Genomic DNA, 22356 nt, shown 5'->3' with positions numbered 1-22356 from the left:
AATTATGTCCCTATCATTAAAAAAGGCAAGCAGTTACTCTCAGCTCTGCCGCTGAGAATGCTCTCTGTCCTTCCCTGCCCCGGCTTACACAGAGCACTCACTCCCAGCTCTTCACCATTCATCTGTGTACTGCCTCACTGTACCTCGATCTGGCTCAGAAATTAAAGTATAAAACTCATGACTCCTACAATCACAGATCTCCTCCATTCTTTGACTTCAGAACTGGCTCTAATACATCTTTCTACCTTTCTTTCCTTTTGACTAAGGACACTGCGTTATAAACAAAATGAAGTTCTAAAGCAGAACATCATTTTTCTTTAAACTGTTTTTTAAAGAAATTTTTTTCTCTCAACAAAAAACATTCTCCCCTAATTTTTCTGGTAAACAAATTTTTTTTTGTTTTTTGTTTGTTTGTTTGTTTTTGGTTTTTCGAGACAGGGTTTCTCTGTGTAGCCCTGGCTGTCCTGAAACTCACTCTGTAGACCAGGCTGGCCTCGAACTCAGAAATCCGCCTGCCTCTGCCTCCCAAGTGCTGGGATTAAAGGCATGCACCACCACTGCCCGTCTGGTAAACTAATAACCAATCCAACTATTTTGACAAAACCTTTCCTGATTACCAATCTTCAGGAGGTTTTTTTTTTTTAAAGCAATCCTAAATTTTTGCATATCACAAAACCCCAAATAGAATTTTCTGAGGTAAGAAAATCATTCATAAAGTGGTCAGATCATGTTCATAATTAAAACTCACCTGAGTGTCCGTCTGCCTTTTTGTTCGTATTACTTCCTCTGAGTTGAACGGTATTATCCTTGTATTCCTATGTAAAAAGACATTTTCTATAACGGGATATCAGTTTTAAATGATATTAAGACATATCTTGCTTTATATTGCTTTACTTTACATAATAAAGACTACTTAAAAATGCTACCAGATTTTGGAGTAATGGTGAGATAGAAAGCAAAAGGGTAAAAGAAATATACAAACTGATTTAAATTTTTTTCATTGGTATCTCAAAAATGAAAATCTCACTCCTAGTGATTAGTGTTCATGGAGCTTGAAAGTCTATGCACGGTACTGGAGGAGAAAAGGAAATCATCAGAATCATCCAGCTATAAACTCTGCAACCTACAAAAAGGACATGCCTGCAAGACACACCAGTACAATGATGGCACAAATGTTCTTAGAGTAACCAATCTCTTGTAAATATTGGACTTAAGGCCCACTCCATGAGATAGAACCCATAAGTGCCGTAAGTGGCCCAGAACCTAAAATTAGATAGGTCATGGACCTAGAGGAAAAACTACTATTTCTGTCTAATAATGAACACAGCAAGAAAACAATTCTTAGTGACATATTTTTACAACCATACATCAATTGCTCAGCTCTCATCAGAAAGGCTTCTTCTTGCAGTAGATGGTAAAAAATGGTAATGAACAAATAAAAACTACAGAAAGTGATAGATTCTGGAGGACTCAGTCCAAATGAGATGTCTTTATCAAACCTCTCCCCTCAAGGCTGAGGAGCTACTTGGAAGAATAAGCAGAATAATCTGACTCCAAGAATGACTCCAAGGAAAGAACGTTTTCCAGACATAACGGTACTGAAGCACAGATGAACTCACAGAGACAAGACCTAACAAGAAACTATTTGCAACTGATACCTGTTAGGAGGAAAAAACAAACAACAGTTTTCTCCAATGAAGTGACACTGAGTATACAAATCACACAGCAGGACAGGCCTTGTACTCAGAAGTACTTGGTCACACAAAATGGACTCCATGTTTTTTGTGTGCTTTTTATTTTTTCTATGTTTTGTTCAGATATCTTTTTCTTTTTTTATTTTTTTTTCTTGCACCACCCCATGCCCACCCCGTTTTATGTTTCTATTTGTTTTGAGAGAAAGAACTTGAAGCTGAGTGGGTAGGGAGGTGGAAAGGATCTTGAATTAAAAAAAAATAAAATAAAACAGTAAATATATAAAAAAAAATAAATAACAAGAACTTTCCTACTTAGCTTTCTAATTATACATAGACATTTGCTTAAAAATATTAGGAAACAGCAATGAATATAATCTCCTGATATACTAAAAAAAAACTAAAAATTAATTCTTCTTTATCTTTCCAAATGAACATACACACACACAAAAAAAAACTCAACTATGTTACTGTGAAAAAATTAATGAGATTTACATTATTCTAAAAAACATTCACACCAAATTTTCAAACCAAGATTCCCTATTCAAAAAATAATGTATCTACCATTAAGCTGCTATTATCATATTCTCTTTTCTGAAATTCCCAAAGCTGGCAAGATACAGCAAGAGTATTTATAGCAAAAACAAAAAAAACAAAAAAACAAAACAAAAAAACAAAACAAACAGTTTCTAGTAGGTTGTAAATCTCAATAAAAGCAAAATACTTTAAAAAAAATCTAAACAAGCAGGTCAAAGGACTCATTTTGTTCTCCTCCCTCTCTTCCCTCCTCCCCCCACTCCTCCTCCTCCCTTCCTCTCTGCCAGCTCTCAACTGCTGCTCTACAGCCATGCCTGCCTGCCTATTACCATGTTCCCCACCATAATGGTCATGGTGCTCTTCACAGCAATAGAACAGTAACTAAGACAGATATGGCACTTACACCCTGTGTGTGTGTGTGTGTGTGTGTGTGTGTGTGTGTGTGTGTATGTGTATGTGTGTGTGTGTGTGTGTGTGTGTGTGTGTGTATGTGTGTGTGTGTGTGTGTGTGTATGTATCTTCTGGGATTTTTAATTTGTCTGTTTCTGTTGTTGTCACTCTAAAATAGGTTCTTACTATATACCCGTGACTGGCCTGGAACTCACTATATAGACCAGATTGACCTCTGGATTCAGTGATCCGCCCACTTCAGCCTCTTGAGTACTGAGATTAAAGACATGTACCACCACAGAAACTGGTACTTCCACCTTTATAAGCACCATATAAATCCTGGTTAAAAACATTAATCATGCCGGGCGGTGGTGGCGCACGCCTTTAACCTCAGCACTTGGGAGGCAGAGGCAGGCGGATTTCTGAGTTCGAGGCCAGCCTGGTCTACAGAGTGAGTTTCAGGACAACCAGAACTACACAGAGAAACCCTGTCTCGAAAAACCAAAATAAAATAAAATAAAATAAAATTTAAAAAATTAAAAAAAACATTAATTATGCCTCAAAAAAAAAAAGATCAGCTATTACTAGGTATCTGTCAACTACTTTTATTGAGATACAAAGTTCTACAGAAAGCAAAGCGGCCTTCACAGAACACGCTCTTACTTACCTTCCCTGGATCATTCTTCCGGCTTCTTTCACCGAGAAGAGGCCTGTCACCATCGAAGTTGGTAAGAATTACAGCAATGGCAGTAAGAGTTTTGCCCTTTAAAATATTTTTAAAAGACAAATGGTCAGATTCTAGAACACATATAGAAAACATTTCAAAACCAATTCTAAAATAATAAAATACTAAGTACCAGTCAAATCCACAACATGATGGTTGTTAAACAATGGTTATTAATAAAAAAAATTAGTTCATTTAGTTAAGAAAAAATTGTCTTAGCCGGGCGGTGGTGGTGCACGCCTTTAATCCCAGCACTTGGGAGGCAGAGGCAGGCCGATTTCTGAGTTCGAGGCCAGTCTGGTCTACAGAGTGAGTTCCAGGACAACCAGGGCTACATAGAGAAACCCTGTCTCGAAAAACCAAAAAAAAAAAAAAAAAAGAAAAGAAAAAGAAAAAATTGTCTTATACCTCACTATAAGTTACTAAAAGACTGATTACAAACATCATAGAAAACTGTCATTTTAGGGAAGGACTAGTACCCTATGTTGACTTATCACTTAATCATCAAACTAATATTAACATCTGCTTTCCATGAACCCCATAGCTATTTTAAAATAATTGGAAATTCTAACATGTATATGAAGACATTTTCATTATTTTCAACAGTTGGATTCACATTAACTCAGAAAAAAATCTAGCAACTTTAAAGCAGTCCCCAAAGTCTGGTCCTTTTAAACCCTTTCAGGAGAATATAAGATCAAAATTGTGTGTGTGTGTGTGTGTGTGTGTGTGTGTGTGCAGGTAGATGTGTGAGTACATGTGTATGAAAGCCAGAGGATAATCTCAGTAATAGTCCTCAGGTACAGTGAGCCTCCCTCCAAACCCTCCCATAAAGCCCTCCTCACTCTTCTAACTCATGGCCTGGTTTTTCATTAACTTTTGTTACATACGTCATCTACATCTACAGCTACATCTACACACACACACACACACACACACTCTTACACTAGTTTACTGGAAAGAGTAAATGAACAACTGTCATTGTTAATGATTGAGCTCTAGGACGAATTTTCTTGAAAGTAACCAATGTAAGATCTAAGGCATTGTCTTCAAGGAAAACTGCAGAATGTTTGTTGTCAAAGTTAACATCAATTTGTAATCAAAAGTTAAAATGTTACAAAATTTGCATGTTATAATATGACTAAAGCAACTACCAAAACTGTACCCCCTTTCTCATGATTAATAGTAAAGTTAAAAACATAAACTTTCAATACTATATGAAATTCACTGTGTGTGGTAGATCTACAACTTTCCAATGGGCAAGACTCACTATAAAATCACTGACAAGTGAATCATTCAATATACAATGTGCACAGGTGGATTTTAATGACAATAATTCAGTATCATTGTGCAGTAGTAAGTACCCTTTAGTGATTAAATACTTGGAATATAGTATTTTAACAAAGAAACCTAAAAATATCTTAAAGCCTTTAAAATACATGTAAGAGAAGCAGCGATTTTCTTTCTTTTGTTTTTTTTGTTTTTGTTTTTTTGTTTCTTGTGTGTGTGTGTGGTTTTTTTTTTTTTTTTTTTTTGGTTTTTCGAGACAGGGTTTCTCTGTGTAGCCTGGCTGTCCTGGAACTCACTCTGTAGACCAGGCTGGCCTCAAACTCTCAAACTCAGAAATCCGCTGCCTCTGCCTCACAAGTGCTGGGATTAAAGGCGTGCGCCACCACTGCCTGGTGAAATACTGATTTTCAACTTGACAGAAACTATAATCTGCCAGGAGACAAACCTATGGACCATGTCTGTAATGACATCTCTAGACTACGGTAATGAGGTAGGATAAGCTACTCAGTGTATGGCACCATCCCACACATAGCCAGTCATCAGCATCCATTTTTCTCTGCCTCTTGAATACAGGTACAATATGACCATCACTTACATCTCCCCCTGTATCTCCCCTCCTACCCCCCATATATTTATCTCCCCCAGAAATGAAACTCAAAATATAAACATATAAAATAAAGTAACAATATGACAGCTCAGCTCCCAATTTTTTATCCTAAGCAGTAAAACAACTTGCCAACAAAAGTGACAGCATTCTCGTAAACGTTAACTGTTTAGAATTGTCTTTAAATTGTGCTACTTACATAAAGTTGTATCTATTGTTCCTTTGAAGTATTCCAAAACTAGTTTAATGCCTACTGCTATAAACATTATAGAGCTCCAAGCAACAGCTCTATGACCAAACCAACAGGAATGGCTATGGCAACCAGTCACAATATCTACTATGCTGCATTCCCAGAATCTGTGCTAGAATATGACTTCAAATACTGTCCTGTTTCCTCCCTCAGCAACAGTGTTATTAAAGACACCAAGAAGTTTGAGGAGTAGGCCAGTAGGAAGGACACATGCCTAGCATGGCTGACATCTATGTAATGCCAGGATGAAGCAAAAGAAGAAAAGAAAGAAAGAGGGCTGTCAGAAAATCATCAGGGGTGTGCAGAGTCAAGGTTTCATCCTACTGTTTGGTTCTAGTTAGGGAACCTTAGTGTTAAGAGTATATTCCCTCATAAGATTTTTCTAACTATAGAAAAATAGATTACCAAACCCGAAGCATCAGCTAAAATTCCTCCACGAATACTTTCTGGTCGCTGCTTCATAAAAAAATTTGTTATTGTATTATAATATAGGCCATTTCGCTTCTCCCAGAATGGTGGAAGTTCTTTGTTGTTCTCTTGTGCAATCATCCAAGCGAGAGCTTGTTTCTGGTGTGAAAGCAATGGTGTTTCAATAGCCTATAAATATAACATCATGAAAAGAAATATAATCAGTCTTTTCTCTTTTCATAAGCAGAACCTGAGTTACTTTCTTATAGAATGAAATGTATAAATTACCAAGGCAGTTAATAATTCTGATGCTTTACTTTTGAAACATTGGTTTATATTTTTGAGTTTTTAAAATTTTCTAGGTATTAACAGACGTTGACACAGACATCGAGGTGGCAGAGATTTCCCCAATGTTCTAAACTATCTCTGCAGTCCATTAGCTGCTTCCTTTTCCATGCAGAAGCTTTTTAATTTTATGTAACACCACTGGTCAGTTTTGCAAATGATTTCTTGAGTTTCTAGAAGCATTTTCTGAAAGTACTTGTCTATCAGCAAATGAGTAAATGAAAAAAACAGACATTTCTCAAAAAACAAAACATAGCCAGGACTGGAGAAATTACTGGATCAGTAGCTAAGAACACTATTCTTCCAGAGGTCCTGAGTTCAATTCCAGCAACTACATGATGGCTTACAACCATCTGTAATGGGATCCAATGCTGTCTTCTGGTGTGTCTGAAGACAGCTACAGTGTACTCATATAATTTAAATAAATAAATAATTTTTTTTAAAAGTACAGACAGGGCCGGGCGGTGGTGGCACACGCCTTTTAACCTCAGCACTTGGGAGGCAGAGGCAGGCGGATTTCTGAGTTCGAGGCCAGCCTGGTCTACAGAGTGAGTTCCAGGACAGCCAGGACTATACAGAGAAACCCTGTCTTGAAAAGACAAAAAAAAAAAAAATTAAAGTACAGACAGCTGATATGTGAGAATGCTCAATGTCCTTAGCTCTCAGAGAAGAACTGCAGCTCAAAACTGTCCTAAGAATCCATCTCACCCTTGTGAGAATAGCAGCTGTCATTTTAAAAACAAACAGAACATGTACACAAGGACTCAAGAGAATAGGAACTCTTATAAAATGTTAGCAGAAATGTAACCTAGTGTTGGGTTTCAGATGTGAGAACAAACAGCTTAGGTACATATTTAAACATAACCAGGCAGAGCTGACCTCCAGAGTCTCCCAGTATCCCTCAGTCCCTACTTGGCATACCCTACCCTCAACCCTGAGCTGCCCACGAGCTGGGCTGCCCTTTCCCCAGAGGCTCTTTGCTATAGTATCCGGACATTTTGGTCTCTCACCCCTTCCCTCTTCTCTCCCTCTCACTGTGCATGCCTTCTTTCTTCTCCCCCTCCCCTTCTTCTCCCTCCCCACGGTGACTTCCCTAGCCTTGGTCCTTGGGGCCAGTGAGCTTCCCAATAAATCTGCCTTTATATACTCTAAATCTAGCTTGAATTGGCTCATTTCATTGACAGAGAAATAACTTATCAGCTATTGCAATCACTACAGATATCAGTATGAAGTTTCCTAGAAAAACTACTATTATAACTACCACATAATCCAGCTGTATTATACTGGGAATATTCCAAAAAAAAAAAGTAAGTAAACTAAAAAGATACCTGCTGTTTCGAGTATAATGTGTCATAACAACAGCACCATCAGCATCAGACAATCAACCTAGGTGCCATCAATAAATTAATAGAAAAAAAGGCAGTATATTTACAGAGTAGAGTCTTATTCTGCCATATTATTTATTCAGCCAAAATTAGTCTTACAAAAAAAATTATTTTGCAGAAAAGGCCAGGCCTAGAAAGAAAGCCAGGCCCACATTACATATTTTCTCCCGTATTAAGAAATTTGTGTGAGAGTATGTGTGTGTGTGTGTGTGTGTGTGTAAATATCATATCAACATACAACAAATATACATGACATGAAAACAGAAGAGAGATTCCTTGAAATACCCTGGAAAGAAAGGAGAAGGTAATGGGGTGTGAATATAGTAAAACTCAAACTATACTGCATACTTGAAAAGAAAAGCCATTATAAAACTTTATACAACATATACAGCAATAATTTTTTAAAAATATACAAGTTCATTACCTCAGCTGCTTCCATTTCAATAGTTTTATCATCTTCGGTTATATCTTCAAATAACTTCTCAAATTCCATTTTGATCTATAGTTAAAAAATAATAAATGCTGAACAAACTGATTAAAGTGTAGCCGGGCAGTGGTGGCGCATGCCTTTAATCCCAGCACTTGGAAGGCAGAGGCAGGTGGATTTCTGAGTTCGAGGCCAGCCTGGTCGACAGAGTGAGTTCCAGGACAGCCAGAGCTATACAGAGAAATCCTGTCTCGAAAAACCAAAATAATAATAATAATGATAATAATAATAATAAAGTGTAAATAGTATGTAATTTATACACGTAAAAATCATTTCATTGAACAAGTCAAATACGCAAAATATCCAAGATAGTCCACTACTCACTGACAAATAGTATAATGTAACTTTTCTACAGACGTAAATGCACTAATTTTAGAAGAGTATAAACATGCATTATAAAAGAGCAAGGATACAGCCTGCCAAGAAAGCACTGGTCGCAGCATTTACAAGGCCCAGTCCTGATGCTACTGAAAGAACAGTGGGGAAGCTCTAAGGTGCCAGTCCCAGTCCTGTCACAAATGACTCCTCATGTTTAGGTACAGACCTACGTCTGTGTCTTACCTTCATAAAATCAAGAACATGAAATAAACTAAAGGGTCAAGGTTCTTTCTGCCACTAAAATTCTGTTATTCTTTTAGCATTGAGTCTATTTTGGGAGACTGACTAGATACATCTAATTTGCTATGTTCTACAAAATATTAGGATAATAGGATAACCTTATTATTAGGCTAATTTAGCTAACCATTAAAACTGATATAGTTTTTTTTTGGGGGGGGGAGGTTGTTGGTGCTACAGGGGTTTTTTTGTTTGTTTTTATATGCACGAGTATACTGTTACTCTCTTCAGACACAGCAGAAGAGGACATCAGATCCCATTACAGATGGTTTTGAGCTACCATGTGGTTGCTGAGACTTGAACTCAGGAACTCTGAAAGAGCAGTCAGTGTTCTTAACCGCTGAGCCATCTCTCCAGTCCAATCTACTTCAGTTTTTTTTTGTTTTTGTTTTTGTTTTTGTTTTTTTGGTTTTGTTTGTTTGTTTGTTTGTTTTTCGAGACAGGGTTTCTCTGTGTAGCCCTGGCTGTCCTGGAACTCTCACTCTGCAGACCAGGTTGGCCTCGAACTCAGAAATCGGCCTGCCTCTGCCTCCCAAGTGCTGGGATTTCTTTTTAAAATTAGCATATAAATACACAGCAGCCATCTAAAAGACATAATGCCAGCTTAATAAAGGTGGCCTACAGTTTGCCCACAAAGCACAGGCTCATGCCCTTTGAACATTCCGTGAAAACTAATTGGGAAACAAAAAGAATACCACTAAATGGATAAATGGACATAAAATGTTTTAATGTTACTGTTGAAAACCATTAGTGGATGCACAGTCATAAAAATGATTTAATGTTATTGTCTAAATATTCTATATTATCATTAACAAACACTTTATATATTTCTTTGGAGTAACTTGGTATAACAACATACTGAAATACAAATCAGGCAAAAAAGCAGAATACACCAAAATTTTTAAGTTAAGTTTTTTTTTTTTGTTTGTTTGTTTGTTTTATATGTAAGTACACTGGACACCCCATGAGAGGGCATCAGATATCATTATGAATGGTTGTGAGCCACTATGTGGTTGCTGGGATTTGAACTCAGGGCCTCTGGAAGAGCAGTCAGTGCTCTTAACCGCTGAGCCATCTCTCCACCCCCCTTAAGTTAAGTTTTTTAAGATTGCATTTCCAACTTTATTCAAAAGAGAATAGTTTTCACATTCTAGTGGAGTTTTTTTATTACTACTGTGGACATTCTGAAAGTTTTAAAGAAAAAAAGTATGTATATATATTCATGCATGATTTTATGTATGTATAATTGTATATATATGAATTTACCTTCCTTTACATAAATCTAGCTAAACAAAAATAGTCAAACAAAGGTTATGTCTATACTAAGCCTGTATATATATTTTCCCTTGTCATTATTCCATAACCAATACATTATAACTACTCTATATCTTTTATTCTTATAGCAGATTTATAATGTAAACTATAGCAGATAATTAACTTAGAAATTGTTTAAAATATATAGCATGTGCAGTGATTCTATACAAAAACAATGCCATCTTAAATAAGACATTGGATGGTTCCAGAATTAAAAGGAATGTATTCCTTATCACTACCATTTTAGACTATGTTTGCAAAAAAATATCTACATTCTATTTGTTATATAATAGTTTTCATTATAATTTTAACAATATACCTAAAGATTACTAATACCAGCACATAGACATTTAACCTATTCTTTTAAAAAGGAACCTTTATCACTAAAAATTAACATTACAGTACAAAATAAAAGCATATTTGAGGCAGCCATGATGACAAACATCTGTAATCCCAGTCAGTATTTGAGAGGCAGAGGCAGGAAAACCAGGAGTTCAAGGCCATTCTCAGTTAGATAGTGATTTCTGAGGTAAGCCTACATGCGACCTTGACTCAGGACAAAAGCAACTAAGCATTAAAAGCTTACCTGTTCAGTTGTCATCTGTACTGCAACATGAGCCGAGCTACTTGGTCCTGCTCCTCCAGAGTCACATGCATTCTCCAAACTCAATCCTGAAGCTATCATTTCCAAACAGAAAAGGTAAAATAACCAAATGAAAAGAAAAAACTAAAATATCAAACAGTATTAAAACTTCCCAGACCTGGCTGTGTACCTCAGTGACAGAATACTTGCCATCAACAGATCCCAGTACTGCAATGAATATTAAAAATAAAATAAGACATAATGCGTTTTAGTGTTCTACCACTGAATTATTCCTAGATCTAAAAAAAAAAAAAAATTTAAAGCTAAATACTAAATCATTTCCAAATGGGGAAAAAAAAAACCCTTGTATTACTGAAATAATCACATATTATTTGAGTAAGTTCTAACCACACATCAAATTCTTTTTCATTCCTTACTGATCAATTCTTCTTGTCTAAATGTTATAAAAACAAATGTTTTAAATGAGGACTTATTGACCCTCATATATTTTTGTGTGTGAATGAATTTATAAATACAAACATGTAGCTTTATGTTTGGACATATAATGTTGGACCCATAAGACTATTTTATTTTGTATGAGTCATCTATAATGGTAACACAATGACAAAATCAACTTGATACATTCCTGAGAATCTGCCCTGTTGTTACATGATACATAACTGTATTTCATTAGAAATATAAAAGGAAAAGTCAGCAATTTCTTCAAAAGATTACTAAAAAAGTTACTACCTGGAGCATTTTGCATATTATTAGTTTGGCCATTCAAACTCATCGAGAGTGATTACTTTATTATCCTGCATCTTATAATATCAAACTTACTTTTTGGTGTGGGATCCAAGTTAAATCCATGTCTCTTCAACTGATCTAAAACCATTTTTCTACTTTTTTCTTTTCCCCAGAAAGTCATATGAAGAGGCACGGTGGGCACGGTGTAAGTATTACTTACACCAAAAGGGACTACCCTATTATAAGAAAGAGGGGCAAAATGAGAAATTGAAAGTTATTTTAGTACTAATTCTGAATGTTAAATGTACCACCAAACACAAAATGTAAATTAAGAAGGGATTATTTAAGCAACTTTGAAAGACAAAAAAAGGAAATAAAACTAACAATCATGATGGGGCACACCTCTAATTCAAGTACACAGAAGCCTAATAAGAGTTTGGAGTTCAAGGCCAGGTTGTACTACCTGAGCCTTTTGTAATCTCCATGAAATGCCTTTTGTAATGTATGCCTGTCATGCTCACTCAGGAGGAGTTTGAGGCTCGAAGGTCGAGTTAAGCTAGGTACAATAGCAAGAGACAGGATATATTTCCTAAGATATGAATTCAAGGGAAAACAGAAGTCTTTTTTTCTCCATGGTTACAATGTAAAAAGAGAATGAGAGGACAGCTATTTGCTGAATAGAAAAGCAGAGAAGAAAATTGAACACATCTAAAGTACAGTAATATAAGGAGCTATGACAGTCCAGAGACTCAAAAGGTATATAACATATTCAAAGAAAACTACAATCACAATGATTAAACTCTAAAAGCACATTACCCTTCTATTTGTATTAAACTGTGGTCCATGAGATAGGCCAAGGCAGCTGCAAGTTCTCTCTTTAAAAGGCCAACCTGATTTCCACACATATTATTTACTTTAATAGTATTCTTATCAGAGGGATTATAAGGCTCTCGTTGAAAAGCAACCATTTCATTATTATTTACCTAGTAAAAATAAGGAACAGATAGAAAACACATAAATATGAACAGGAATAGCTTCACCTAGTTGCACTATTTTTAGAATTTCCATTCATGCATTATTGTTAGTTTTTCTTTGTTTTTGTTTGCTTCCTTGGAATAGTCTCATGTGTCCAAGGCTGGCCTCAAGTTAGATATGTAACCAAAGATGATCTTGAACTAAAATAATTGATCCTTCTTCCACAATTTCCTAAGTGCTGAGATTATAGGCATGCATCACCATTCTCAGTTCTTTATTGTGTGAGGGACTGAACCCAAGGCTTGAAAATGACTACAAAGCATCTATCAACTGAGCCACAGTCCCAGCTCAAACTAGAAATATTAAGAAATATGTTTTACAATGATTTTTCTACTCTACTTTTGTAATTTATATTCATTAGGAAAGCTAATAAACCATTAAGATCTGAAAGGTACAGTTAAATCTACTATGAAGATTCATACTCCCGACATTTTTCAGTATGGCTAGGACATGGAAACAGCCTATATGTCCATCAAGTGACAAACAGTGAAAATGTGGTACCTGTATACAATGGAATTTTATATAAAGAAAAATAAAATTTGCAGGTGAATGGACAGAGCTGGTAAACATTACACTTAAGTAATCCAGACCCATAGATACAAACATCACATGTTCTCAATCATGTGGATCTTAGTGTCAAATCTTTAGATTTGTTTAATTTGGAATGCCTTACAATCCAGGAACCAGAAATGGACAAAGAGGGGAGCAGCTTACAGGTAAGAGAAAGAAGTCAGGTGACATGAAAAGAAAAGACAAATAATGTGAAGGTTTAAGTGGGAGAGGAAAGAGAAGATAGAGCTGGCAAATGTTTGGGGAGAGAGGATTACCATGAGGCTGCATGAGAAAGGCAATGCATGTGTGTATCTGTGTGTGTGTGTGTGTGTGTGTGTGTGTGTGTAGTATTTTCCCATAATAAAGAGTTTAATTAGAGTTACCCTACTTGTGGGACTATGCTCACCCCAGAATCCACAGGTTTCCAAACAAACAGTTCAGTCCCCAGGTATGGGATACTACCAGTAGTCCAAAAGAGTCCCAACACAATACAGGCTATTGTCTTGGCTCTTGGCTGCCAAAAAAAAAACTTGATGGTACGACAAGCATAAAAACATCATACACGCTGGCTGCAGGAGCTGCAGAAATGAAGGTGTACTTTTGTGATTGGCTTACCTCACTCAGGATGATAATTTCTAGTTCCATCCATTTACCTAGGAAACTCTCGAATTCATTGTTTTTAATAGCTGAGTAATACTCCATTGTGTAAATATACCACATTTTTTGAATCCATTCCTCAGTTGAAGGACATCTGGGTTCTTTCCAGCTCCTGGCTATTATAAATAAGGCTGCTATGAACATAGTTGAGCATATGTCCTTGTTATATGTTCGAGCATCTTCTGGGTATATGCCTAGGAGTGGTATAGCTGGATCCTCAGGTAATGCTATGTCCAATTTTCTGAGGAACCGCCAGACTGATTTCCAAAGTGGTTGCACCATCTTGCAGTCCCACCAACAATGGAGGAGTGTTCCTCTTTCTCCATACCCTTGCGAGCATCTACTATCACCTGAGTTTTTAATCTTAGCCATTCTGACTGGTGTGAGATGGAATCTCAGGGTTGTTTTGATTTGCATTTCCCTGACGACTAAGGATGCTGAACATTTCTTTAGATGCTTCTTGGCCATTCGAGTTTCTTCTGTTGAAAATTCTTTGTTAAGCTCTATACCCCATTTTTTAATAGGGTAATTTGGTTGTCTGGAGTCTATCATGCTGAGTGAGGTAAGCCAATCACAAAAGAACACACATGGTATTCACTCACTGATTATTGGCTATTAGCCCAGAACCTTGAAATGCCCAAGATGCAACTCACAGGCCACATGAAGCTCATAAAGAAGCAAGACCAAGTGGGGGTGATTCGGTCCTTCTTAGAAGGAGCAACAAAATACTCAAGGGAGCAAATATGGAGACAAAGTGAGGGACAGAAACTGAAGGAGGGGCCATCTGAAGACCACTCCACCTGAGTATCCATCCCATGTGCAGTCACCAAAGGTAGATGCTGATGTGGAAGTCAGGAAGTGCATGCTGATAAGAGCCTGATATGGATGTCTCCTCAGAGGTCTTCAAGAGTCTGACATACTCAGAGGCAGATGCTCATAACTAGCCATTTAACTGATCATGGGGTTCTCAATAGAGGAGTTAGAGTGAAGACTGAAGGAGCTGAAAGGACTTGCAGCACCATGAGGAGAGCAACAATACCAACCAACCACAGCTCCCAGGGTCTAAACCACCAGCCTGGGAGGACTTAGGGAGGATTCAGGGCTTCAGCTGAATACATAAGAGTGGAGAGCCCTGCTGGGCATAGGTGGAAGAAGAGATCCTTGACCTCATGAAGGCTGGATGCCCCAGGGGGTGGGAATATTGAGGGTGGGGAGGGGGGAGTGGGGAGGTAGATAGAGGTTATATCCACAGAGAAGAAGGAGGAGGGGTGAGGGGATTGGGGGTTCCTGGGTGGGTGGGGGATGGGGTAAGGGGACAACATATGAAATGTAAATAAAACATCCAATAAAAGAACAAAAAACAAACAAACAAAAAAAAAACAAAAAAAAGAAATGAAGGTGTACTGACTGAGTCCCTGCTGAGTAGCTTTCATAGTACTGGAAGGTGCTAAGGAGGCCTCTGAGGGCGGGAAGGGGGTTTGGGATGAGTCAACAGTCTTACCCAGCTGTGAACCATGTGAACTGCAGTGACTTGTGTGACAAGAACTGTCCATGAGTATGACAATAGCAAGAATGTTATGGAAGTAACAAACCACTGTGTTTGGGTTTATTTTTATTAATATGATTTCAATTTATATGTGTACATTTATTGAAAAAGAGAATATATAAATAGTATTAAAACTTTATGAAAATTTAATACATTTTATCTAGTTTTAAAATAATGAAGATATTTCTTTTTTTTGTTTTTGTGGGGTTTTTTGGGTATTTTATTTACAGTTCAGTTGTTATCCCCTTACCCCAGTCCCCCCACCCCCGGCCCAGAAACCCCCTATTCCATTGCCCTTCCTCCTGCTTCTCTGTGGATGTGCCCCTACCTACCTCCCCACACTCCTACCTCCCCACCCTTGAATTCCCCCACACAGGGCGTCCAGCCTAATGAAGGTATTCCTATACAGTAAGAAAATGAACTAAATATGTACTCTATATACATACTTATTAGTTAACTAGTATCATAGCAATTATTCTAAGATCAATATAACTGATTGTTCTGAGACTAATAACTATAACCTAACACTTCACAGAAAAGTAATTTAGAAACAATGTAAATTTGAAATAGTACAAATCTGAAATGCAACTCATAAAAAGATGTGAGAACCAGAGAATAGATAGATACCAACTAAGAATGGATAGATTGTTAAAATGACTAGAAGACAAAGATTTCATGAGCAAATACTAAGTACAATCAACACAAGTATAAACAGAGCATCTGAAAAGCATGGTAAGAGAAAGGAATGAAGTAGGGAAAAACAGAAAAATGGAAAATTACAGCACAAAGGAAGGCTATAGTAGACATGGGCAGATTAAGGGCAACAGGAAAACAGATCGAGGCACTGCATGAGAGAACACAGAGTTTCTAAGACAGAAATGCCTTCGGAATAAACAAACATTTAAAAATATAGTTTTAGACATTTTTTCTGAAATAAGAGAAAACAAATTTATAGAATACCTTAATGAAACTACTAAACAACTTGAGTGATTCCAACATAAAAAATACAGAGACTAAAAACATGACAAACAGGAAACACAGAATTCCTCCAAGGAATCTCCTGATGTTATACTTCAATTTAAAAAAACAAAAGGTTTTGAAACCATCAAGTACTCAGAAGGCTGAGACACTGAGACAAGTGGGCCACTAGGAGTTCACTAAGTTCAGGGTCAACCTTGGATTACTTAGTGAGTTCCAGCCTAGGCTGGAGTTTTAACTCAAGCCCCTTCCCCTGATGGAAAAGAAAACAAAAAACCTTTTAATAAGCTTTAATATAAAAATATGAAAAAAAAAATGAGGGAAGGGGGAAAGTAAGAAATCAACAAGATTCCAAAAGGAGACCTTATTTTTAAATGATACACATCTATAACAGTAAATCAGAATGGACCTTATAGCCCATGACAGCCGGAAGAAATATAATAACCCTATTTTCATCCTAACTGGAAAAAATAAAAACATTTCAAATAATCAACACAATCCAGTGATCGATTACATATTACAATATATGTGTTAACTCCATTAATAAAAATGAAATGTAAAAATTGTAGGGTTTGATTTTTAATTATGTATGTATGTGTAGGGCGGGGGTCATGTACATAGGGGCACTGCAGCTCCAGTTCCTGTGAATTGGCAACCATGAATCCTGAGAATGGAACTCCAATGCTCTGCACAAGCAGCCAGTGTTCTTAACTGCTGAGTCATTTCTTCAGCCCCAAAACTGCATTTTAAGGAAATGAATACTGAACTATATGAACATAAAGTGATACAACTGGTATTTATTTTTACAAGACCAAAAAATAAAGCAAATATAGAAAATACTTGCTAACCACTGAATCTTATTCTCACTTTGTTTGAAATTCTCTCATGATAAGTTAGATAACACTAGAATTGTATTACTAATAACAAAGATGCCCCTAGTGAGGATTGATTATTCAAAAAAATTATACATATATATACATATATTTTCTCCATCTGTCCCCTTTTTTTCTCTCTCACACACACATACACATACATCCAATTCAGAGAATAGGAATATGTAAGAAAGAGCAGGAGCTGTTCTTATTACAAAAATAAAGGCGAGAACCTAAATGCAAAACCTGATGGATTTGAAGTCATTTCTTACATGTACCTCGTATCTCAGTAATCACAAGGCCCAAATGTGTGGACAAAAGTGCTTTATATACTGTAAGGCTGGCAGAAATGTACAAAAATTAATCAAAGTTAGTAAAGGGATATGACTAGCCTTTCATTCAAAGTAAAACATTAATTGTATATATCGCCTTTTAATATAATTTACTGTTAAAACCATAAACATACCACAATTTTATTATCTAATCTTATACTTACAATTCCTACGTAATAGTGTAGTCCAATAATTTCTCCAATCATACTTCCAAATAAAACCAAATCTTGCTGGTCATCACTATTTCGGCTGCTTTCTGAAGGGGTAAAGTCTGGGAATTCAAAATATGGAAAGAAACCTGGGTATGAAGGTCTTGGACTTTCACGGGCTCTATACGGGACAGACATCGAATATTTCCAAAAAGGATCCCTATTTTAAAACAAAACAAAAAACAAAGGTAAAACAAAAGAATTAAAATCACAGAACTTAATTAAGCTTTTCTCAAAGAACACAGTCAGTAGTATTTTCAGGCTGATCACTGCCTTATCTTTTATTTTAGCAAACGAAATGCTATATGGCAACAATCAGTTAACAATTTCCCTGAATAAATCAAGAATTCAGTGGGGAAGGGTATCAGAAATCTGACCTGTTAAATATTGGAAACGCTTTCCTGGTGAATACTATCTGTTAAAATATATGTGATGTCTGAATCTACAATTGCATGTCAAATTCTTCAATGCCCACTGATAATGAAGAGATGGATTTATTAAAAAACAAAATAACCATTATAAAGGTTTTTTTTTTCCTTTTCTCTTTACTCTCTCCCCTCCTCTCTTCTCTCTCTTCTTATTTTCTAAGATTGGGTTTCTCTGTGTAGCCCTGGTTGTCCTAGAACTTGCTCAATAGAGGAGGCTGGCCTCAAAAATCCACCTGCCTCCCCCACCCAGGTACTGGGATTAAAGGCGTGCGTCACCACTGCTGGCTATGAAAATATTTTTACCTTTTGACATGCTACATTCACGGCATCCTCTGCTTTAACACCTTCTGAACAGAACACATTTTAAATCGGTTACCTAAACTGTGACATCATAGAGAGCTGACCTGGAGTCCCTCTGCCTACACATCACCCTATTATTTTAAAGGATAAGGATGATTATTCCAAGAATGGGCATGAAAAACACTGTAGATGATGAAAAGAGGTGTTTGCTGGAAGCCTTCTAGAAGCTGTCATTCTCCTAAAAACACACACATAGGGCTATCAAGTCGGAAATTTCCCTTTCAGCTCCTCTGAAAATACGCATTAGTACGCTTTTGCACAGTACCAGGAGACACAAGGAGTATGACTGTCTCAGTGCTGTTACCATAACAATGCCTACAGTACATTCTATAACAATGGTGAATAAATCACTTCGGGTGGAGTTTCAGACCCCCACCCCACCCCATCTCTTGCCGCAGTCTTTGACGCAGATTCCCCGAGGTCGTAGCAGCAGACTCTCGGGTCAGCCGACACAATCCATTGGTGCCTCCAAGAGCAACACCGACAAGCGACCCTCGGAAAGAATGAAAACTGCGCCATAGGAATATGAGCTGCATCTATCCCCGGGCGCGCACCATCATTTGAGGATACTGCGGAGCAATCGGCCTCCCCACCCCCACCCCCACCCCCACCCTCTCCCAGCGCCCCTCAGCCCTTCACCTCCTAAACATCCAGGACATGGCGCGGGCAAGGTGGCTTCGGGATGCGCTGAGCACCCCGGATCTTCTCAGATAACCTGAAAAAGCTCCTCAAGGCGTTGAGGCCCGGGCTCAGCAAAGGAAATCAGAACCGCAAGGCTGCGTCAGCCCAGCGAGATGTGTTTACGCCCACTCCTTCCTGCAGCAGTCGGGAAAAGAAAAAACAGTGACGTATTGTGATTGGCACTGCGAGTACCCAATCCAAAGGAAGAGTCTGAGAAGACCACCCAATCAGGATGCGTGAGAGTGGGGAGCTCCGCCCTATACTGCAATTCAAAGGCGGGGTAGCCCACCAGGGCTCCACCCGGTTTTTACCGCAGTATGAGTCAGGGTAAAGCTGGAAAAAAAATATCTAGGCCTCTTAGGTTCTGACGCACTTCAGGTAAAGATGACTTCTAGCCATTGCCCTAACGCCTCAAGGATGTCCCCATAGGTCAGACCCTCTCTATCTGATGTAATGCCTAACAGGACCTGCCTCGTTTCCTCTTCTGAGCCCTGACTATATTTGTTCTTAGGGACTTCCATGTTTGCGAGACCTGGAAATCTTAGTGAGAACATACGAATTTCCCTCTCCCACCTCGTTTTTATTATGTTTAAAGAAATTTTCTTCCCTTGGTAGAAGAAATTCATAAAATAAGACAACCTTACAACTCAGTTGCTAAAAAAGGCAGACCAGTCCAACATTAGTGTAAGGTCTGAGGTGGTAGCGAGGGCCAAGTATGTTTTCTCAGGAGACTGAAAGAGGCACTGTAAAGAAACTTTATAATCTAAAACTCCACCTTAGAGTTTTGTGTGCACCAGTATCAGCCAAGGTAAAGGTGATTCCTGCATCTTGAAAGACCACAAACCACTTTTGATGAAGCAGCCATTTAACTACTGCATCTTTACTTGCACCAGCAGTAGAAAGCTGATGGTGTTGCTGAGCCAAACACAATATGGTGTGCTGTAAACCACCAGAATGTCTAGATGTGTTGGTAAATGTTGGTATCAGGCTCGGAACCCAGTGACATCGCATCTAGGCGACCCCCTCACAAGGTTGCCAAGGCAACCATCATACATTCCTAGAATCCACCTGGCTACCTCACCTTTACCTGGGAGAGGCTATGTCACCGCCCATATAAAACAAGCACAACCCCCTGACCTCGATCTCTTCTTCCTCTTCTTCCTCTTTTTCTCCTCCCACCCCACCTTTGCCCTATCTCCTGAATAAACCCCACATGGAACCATTTGGTCTGGTGTGGTCTGTTCTAAGCCAAGCGCGGATGTATATCAGTAAACATTTTAAATACTGAAAGTCATAGTTCCTCGAGTGGTCCAGAAGAGTATGAAAGGTGGGCAGTTTTAAGAGGCATATGTTCATTGTCTTAAATATTGATCTGTGAACTAGCAGTGAAATGAGAGCATTTGAGGATAGGTTGCTTGAAATAAGTCCAGGCACAGCTTAGAACAGACCACACTAGGGCAAAGATTTGGGAGTGGGGGAGAAGAGAGGAAGAAGATGGAAGAGAGTGAGGTGAGGGGGGTTCTGCCTGTTTTATATGGGCGGTGGTGACATAGCCTCTCCCAGGTAAAGGTTAGGTAGCCAGGTGGATCCTGAGAATGTATGGTGGTCGCCTTGGTAATGATGTGGGGGTCTCCTAGATGTGAAGTCACTGGGTTCGGAGCCTGATACCAACATACTTCCCTTTTTCTTATTATAAAGAGAAGAAAAACGGAGAGGGGAAGACGATGGTGAAAAGGGAGTCGGGGCACTGTGTCTCTTAAACTACTTCCTGCTGTGTAGGAGAGTAGTCCATTGTGGGAAGTAGCTGGCTTTCACCATGGGGTCCACTTGGTAGATGTGTGCATCAGGTTTCTCTGTGGACAGCGGCTAGTAATCCTGTAACAGGAACTGATTAATAGTTTGGTTAGAAATAACACCAGGAGGATGACTAGAAAGGGTGTTACAAAAGAGAGTATCTGCTTTTATATGGGTTTTTAAAAATCTCAGAACTGGAGGTCTCACATTCCCTAAAAATGGCATTCTTCTTGGAGGAACCGGCGAAGACCATCTTCTTTAGCTGTCAGGACATCTGGCCCCATCAGTTCTGAAGCACAACAGCTGGAATGCGGAGGGTCTTGTATGTAGAAACGAGTGTCTTGTGGTGTAGGTAGACGAAATGGTTGAACCGTGATCCTAGCATATGTATCTGACAAGACCAATATGGGCAGCCCCCATGATCGTCTGGCCAGTTTCTACAGTAATCTACCTAGTCAAAGAGAAAGCAAGTACAGAGAACATGGTATTTAGATGGGACAACAGATACGGGGACGATAGCAATTTGGATTGGTTCTTGGCATCCGGCTATGGAGCAGTTTCCTGACCCTGTTCGGGAAGACTGTTATCTGTGGGGGTCTCTTGAACCTCGGATCTCCAGATGGAAGGGCTGACCTGGATGGAAACAAGCAGCAGGGGGAGGATGAGAAACACATGTCTAGTCCAGTGAGGTCAAGCTCGGCTGCTGGAATGGAGTCTCATTTTCTGGGATTGAGGACAAGGTGGGTGGTCTCGATGTCATCTGGAGGTTAATAGAGCATGGTCCTGTTAGAGTCGACATATAAAGAAGAGTTGATTTTAGATGGAGAGATGAAAGGCTTGAGGTGAGGCAAGTGGACCCAATGGGGGAATCCTTCAAGTTTAGCAGCTGAAGGGTCACGAGGATTACCTTAAAAGGACCCTGTCATTTGGGAGAGAGAGGTGAGGGCCGATGATCTGGAGGGGAGAGAAGGACTTGGTCTCCAATGTTGACAGGCAGTGGACAGGAGATAGTGTGTGGTTGAGGTAGATGGTGGTCAGCAAAGTTCCACAAGAGAGAACGGAGGTGGCAAAGCAATGGGGTGAGTGGATGGTCTGGGAGGGGAGAGCATTTAGGTGAAAGACCAGGAGTTAGGACTGGACGTCCATACATGAATTCAAAGGGTGAGGTGAGGAGAGGTTGCTTGGGGAGAGCTCGTAGCCTGAAAAGAACCAGAGGTGGTAGGAGTTTTACCCCGTCAAGGTGAAGTTCCTGTGACAGCTTGACAAGAGTGGTTTTTAAAGAACAGTTAGTTCTTTCTACCTTACCTGAAGACTGAGGGTGATAGGGAATGTGATAATGCCAGGGGATGTTTAGGGCCTAAGGTAGAATTTGAAAAACCTGGGAAGTAATGCTGGAACAGCACCCTCAGGAATACTAATGTCAGAAAGGAGGAGGGGAGAGAGATACAGAGAGACAGATCAAGAACAAAAACAAACAAACAAACAAACAACCCTAACTTTAACAGTATTAAGAGACAATTTATGCTAGAGGCAAATATCAGT

The 22356-nt window shown here is 38.6% G+C and overlaps 1 protein-coding gene across 2 annotated transcripts in view; it reads right to left on the bottom strand.

Annotated features, from left to right (window-relative positions):
• The window catches only part of Hltf (helicase like transcription factor), a 59560-nt gene extending 40418 nt beyond the window's left edge, over positions 1 to 19142 (bottom strand). The window contains exons 1-9 of one of the 2 annotated variants that reach the window (XM_028758276.1): positions 18979 to 19142; positions 17507 to 17711; positions 12187 to 12353; positions 11464 to 11606; positions 10627 to 10718; positions 8049 to 8123; positions 5892 to 6083; positions 3286 to 3381; positions 749 to 815 (exon numbers count right to left, since the gene is read on the bottom strand). In XM_028758276.1, the coding sequence (XP_028614109.1) occupies positions 749 to 815; positions 3286 to 3381; positions 5892 to 6083; positions 8049 to 8123; positions 10627 to 10718; positions 11464 to 11606; positions 12187 to 12353; positions 17507 to 17711; positions 18979 to 18998 (1057 nt within the window). In that variant the 5' untranslated portion in view covers positions 18999 to 19142. Of the gene's footprint in view, positions 1 to 748; positions 816 to 3285; positions 3382 to 5891; positions 6084 to 8048; positions 8124 to 10626; positions 10719 to 11463; positions 11607 to 12186; positions 12354 to 17506; positions 17712 to 18978 lie in introns of those variants that run through there. The other variant, XM_028758325.1, reaches the window with a different exon arrangement.
• Between the last annotated feature and the right edge of the window lie 3214 nt (positions 19143 to 22356).

Source organism: Grammomys surdaster, unplaced genomic scaffold, assembly GCF_004785775.1.
Source record: "Grammomys surdaster isolate TR1022 unplaced genomic scaffold, NIH_TR_1.0 62, whole genome shotgun sequence".
Lineage (NCBI taxonomy): Eukaryota > Metazoa > Chordata > Mammalia > Rodentia > Muridae > Grammomys > Grammomys surdaster.
Note: the sequence above shows the minus strand (reverse complement) of the source record. Positions and strands in the feature narration are given on the sequence as shown.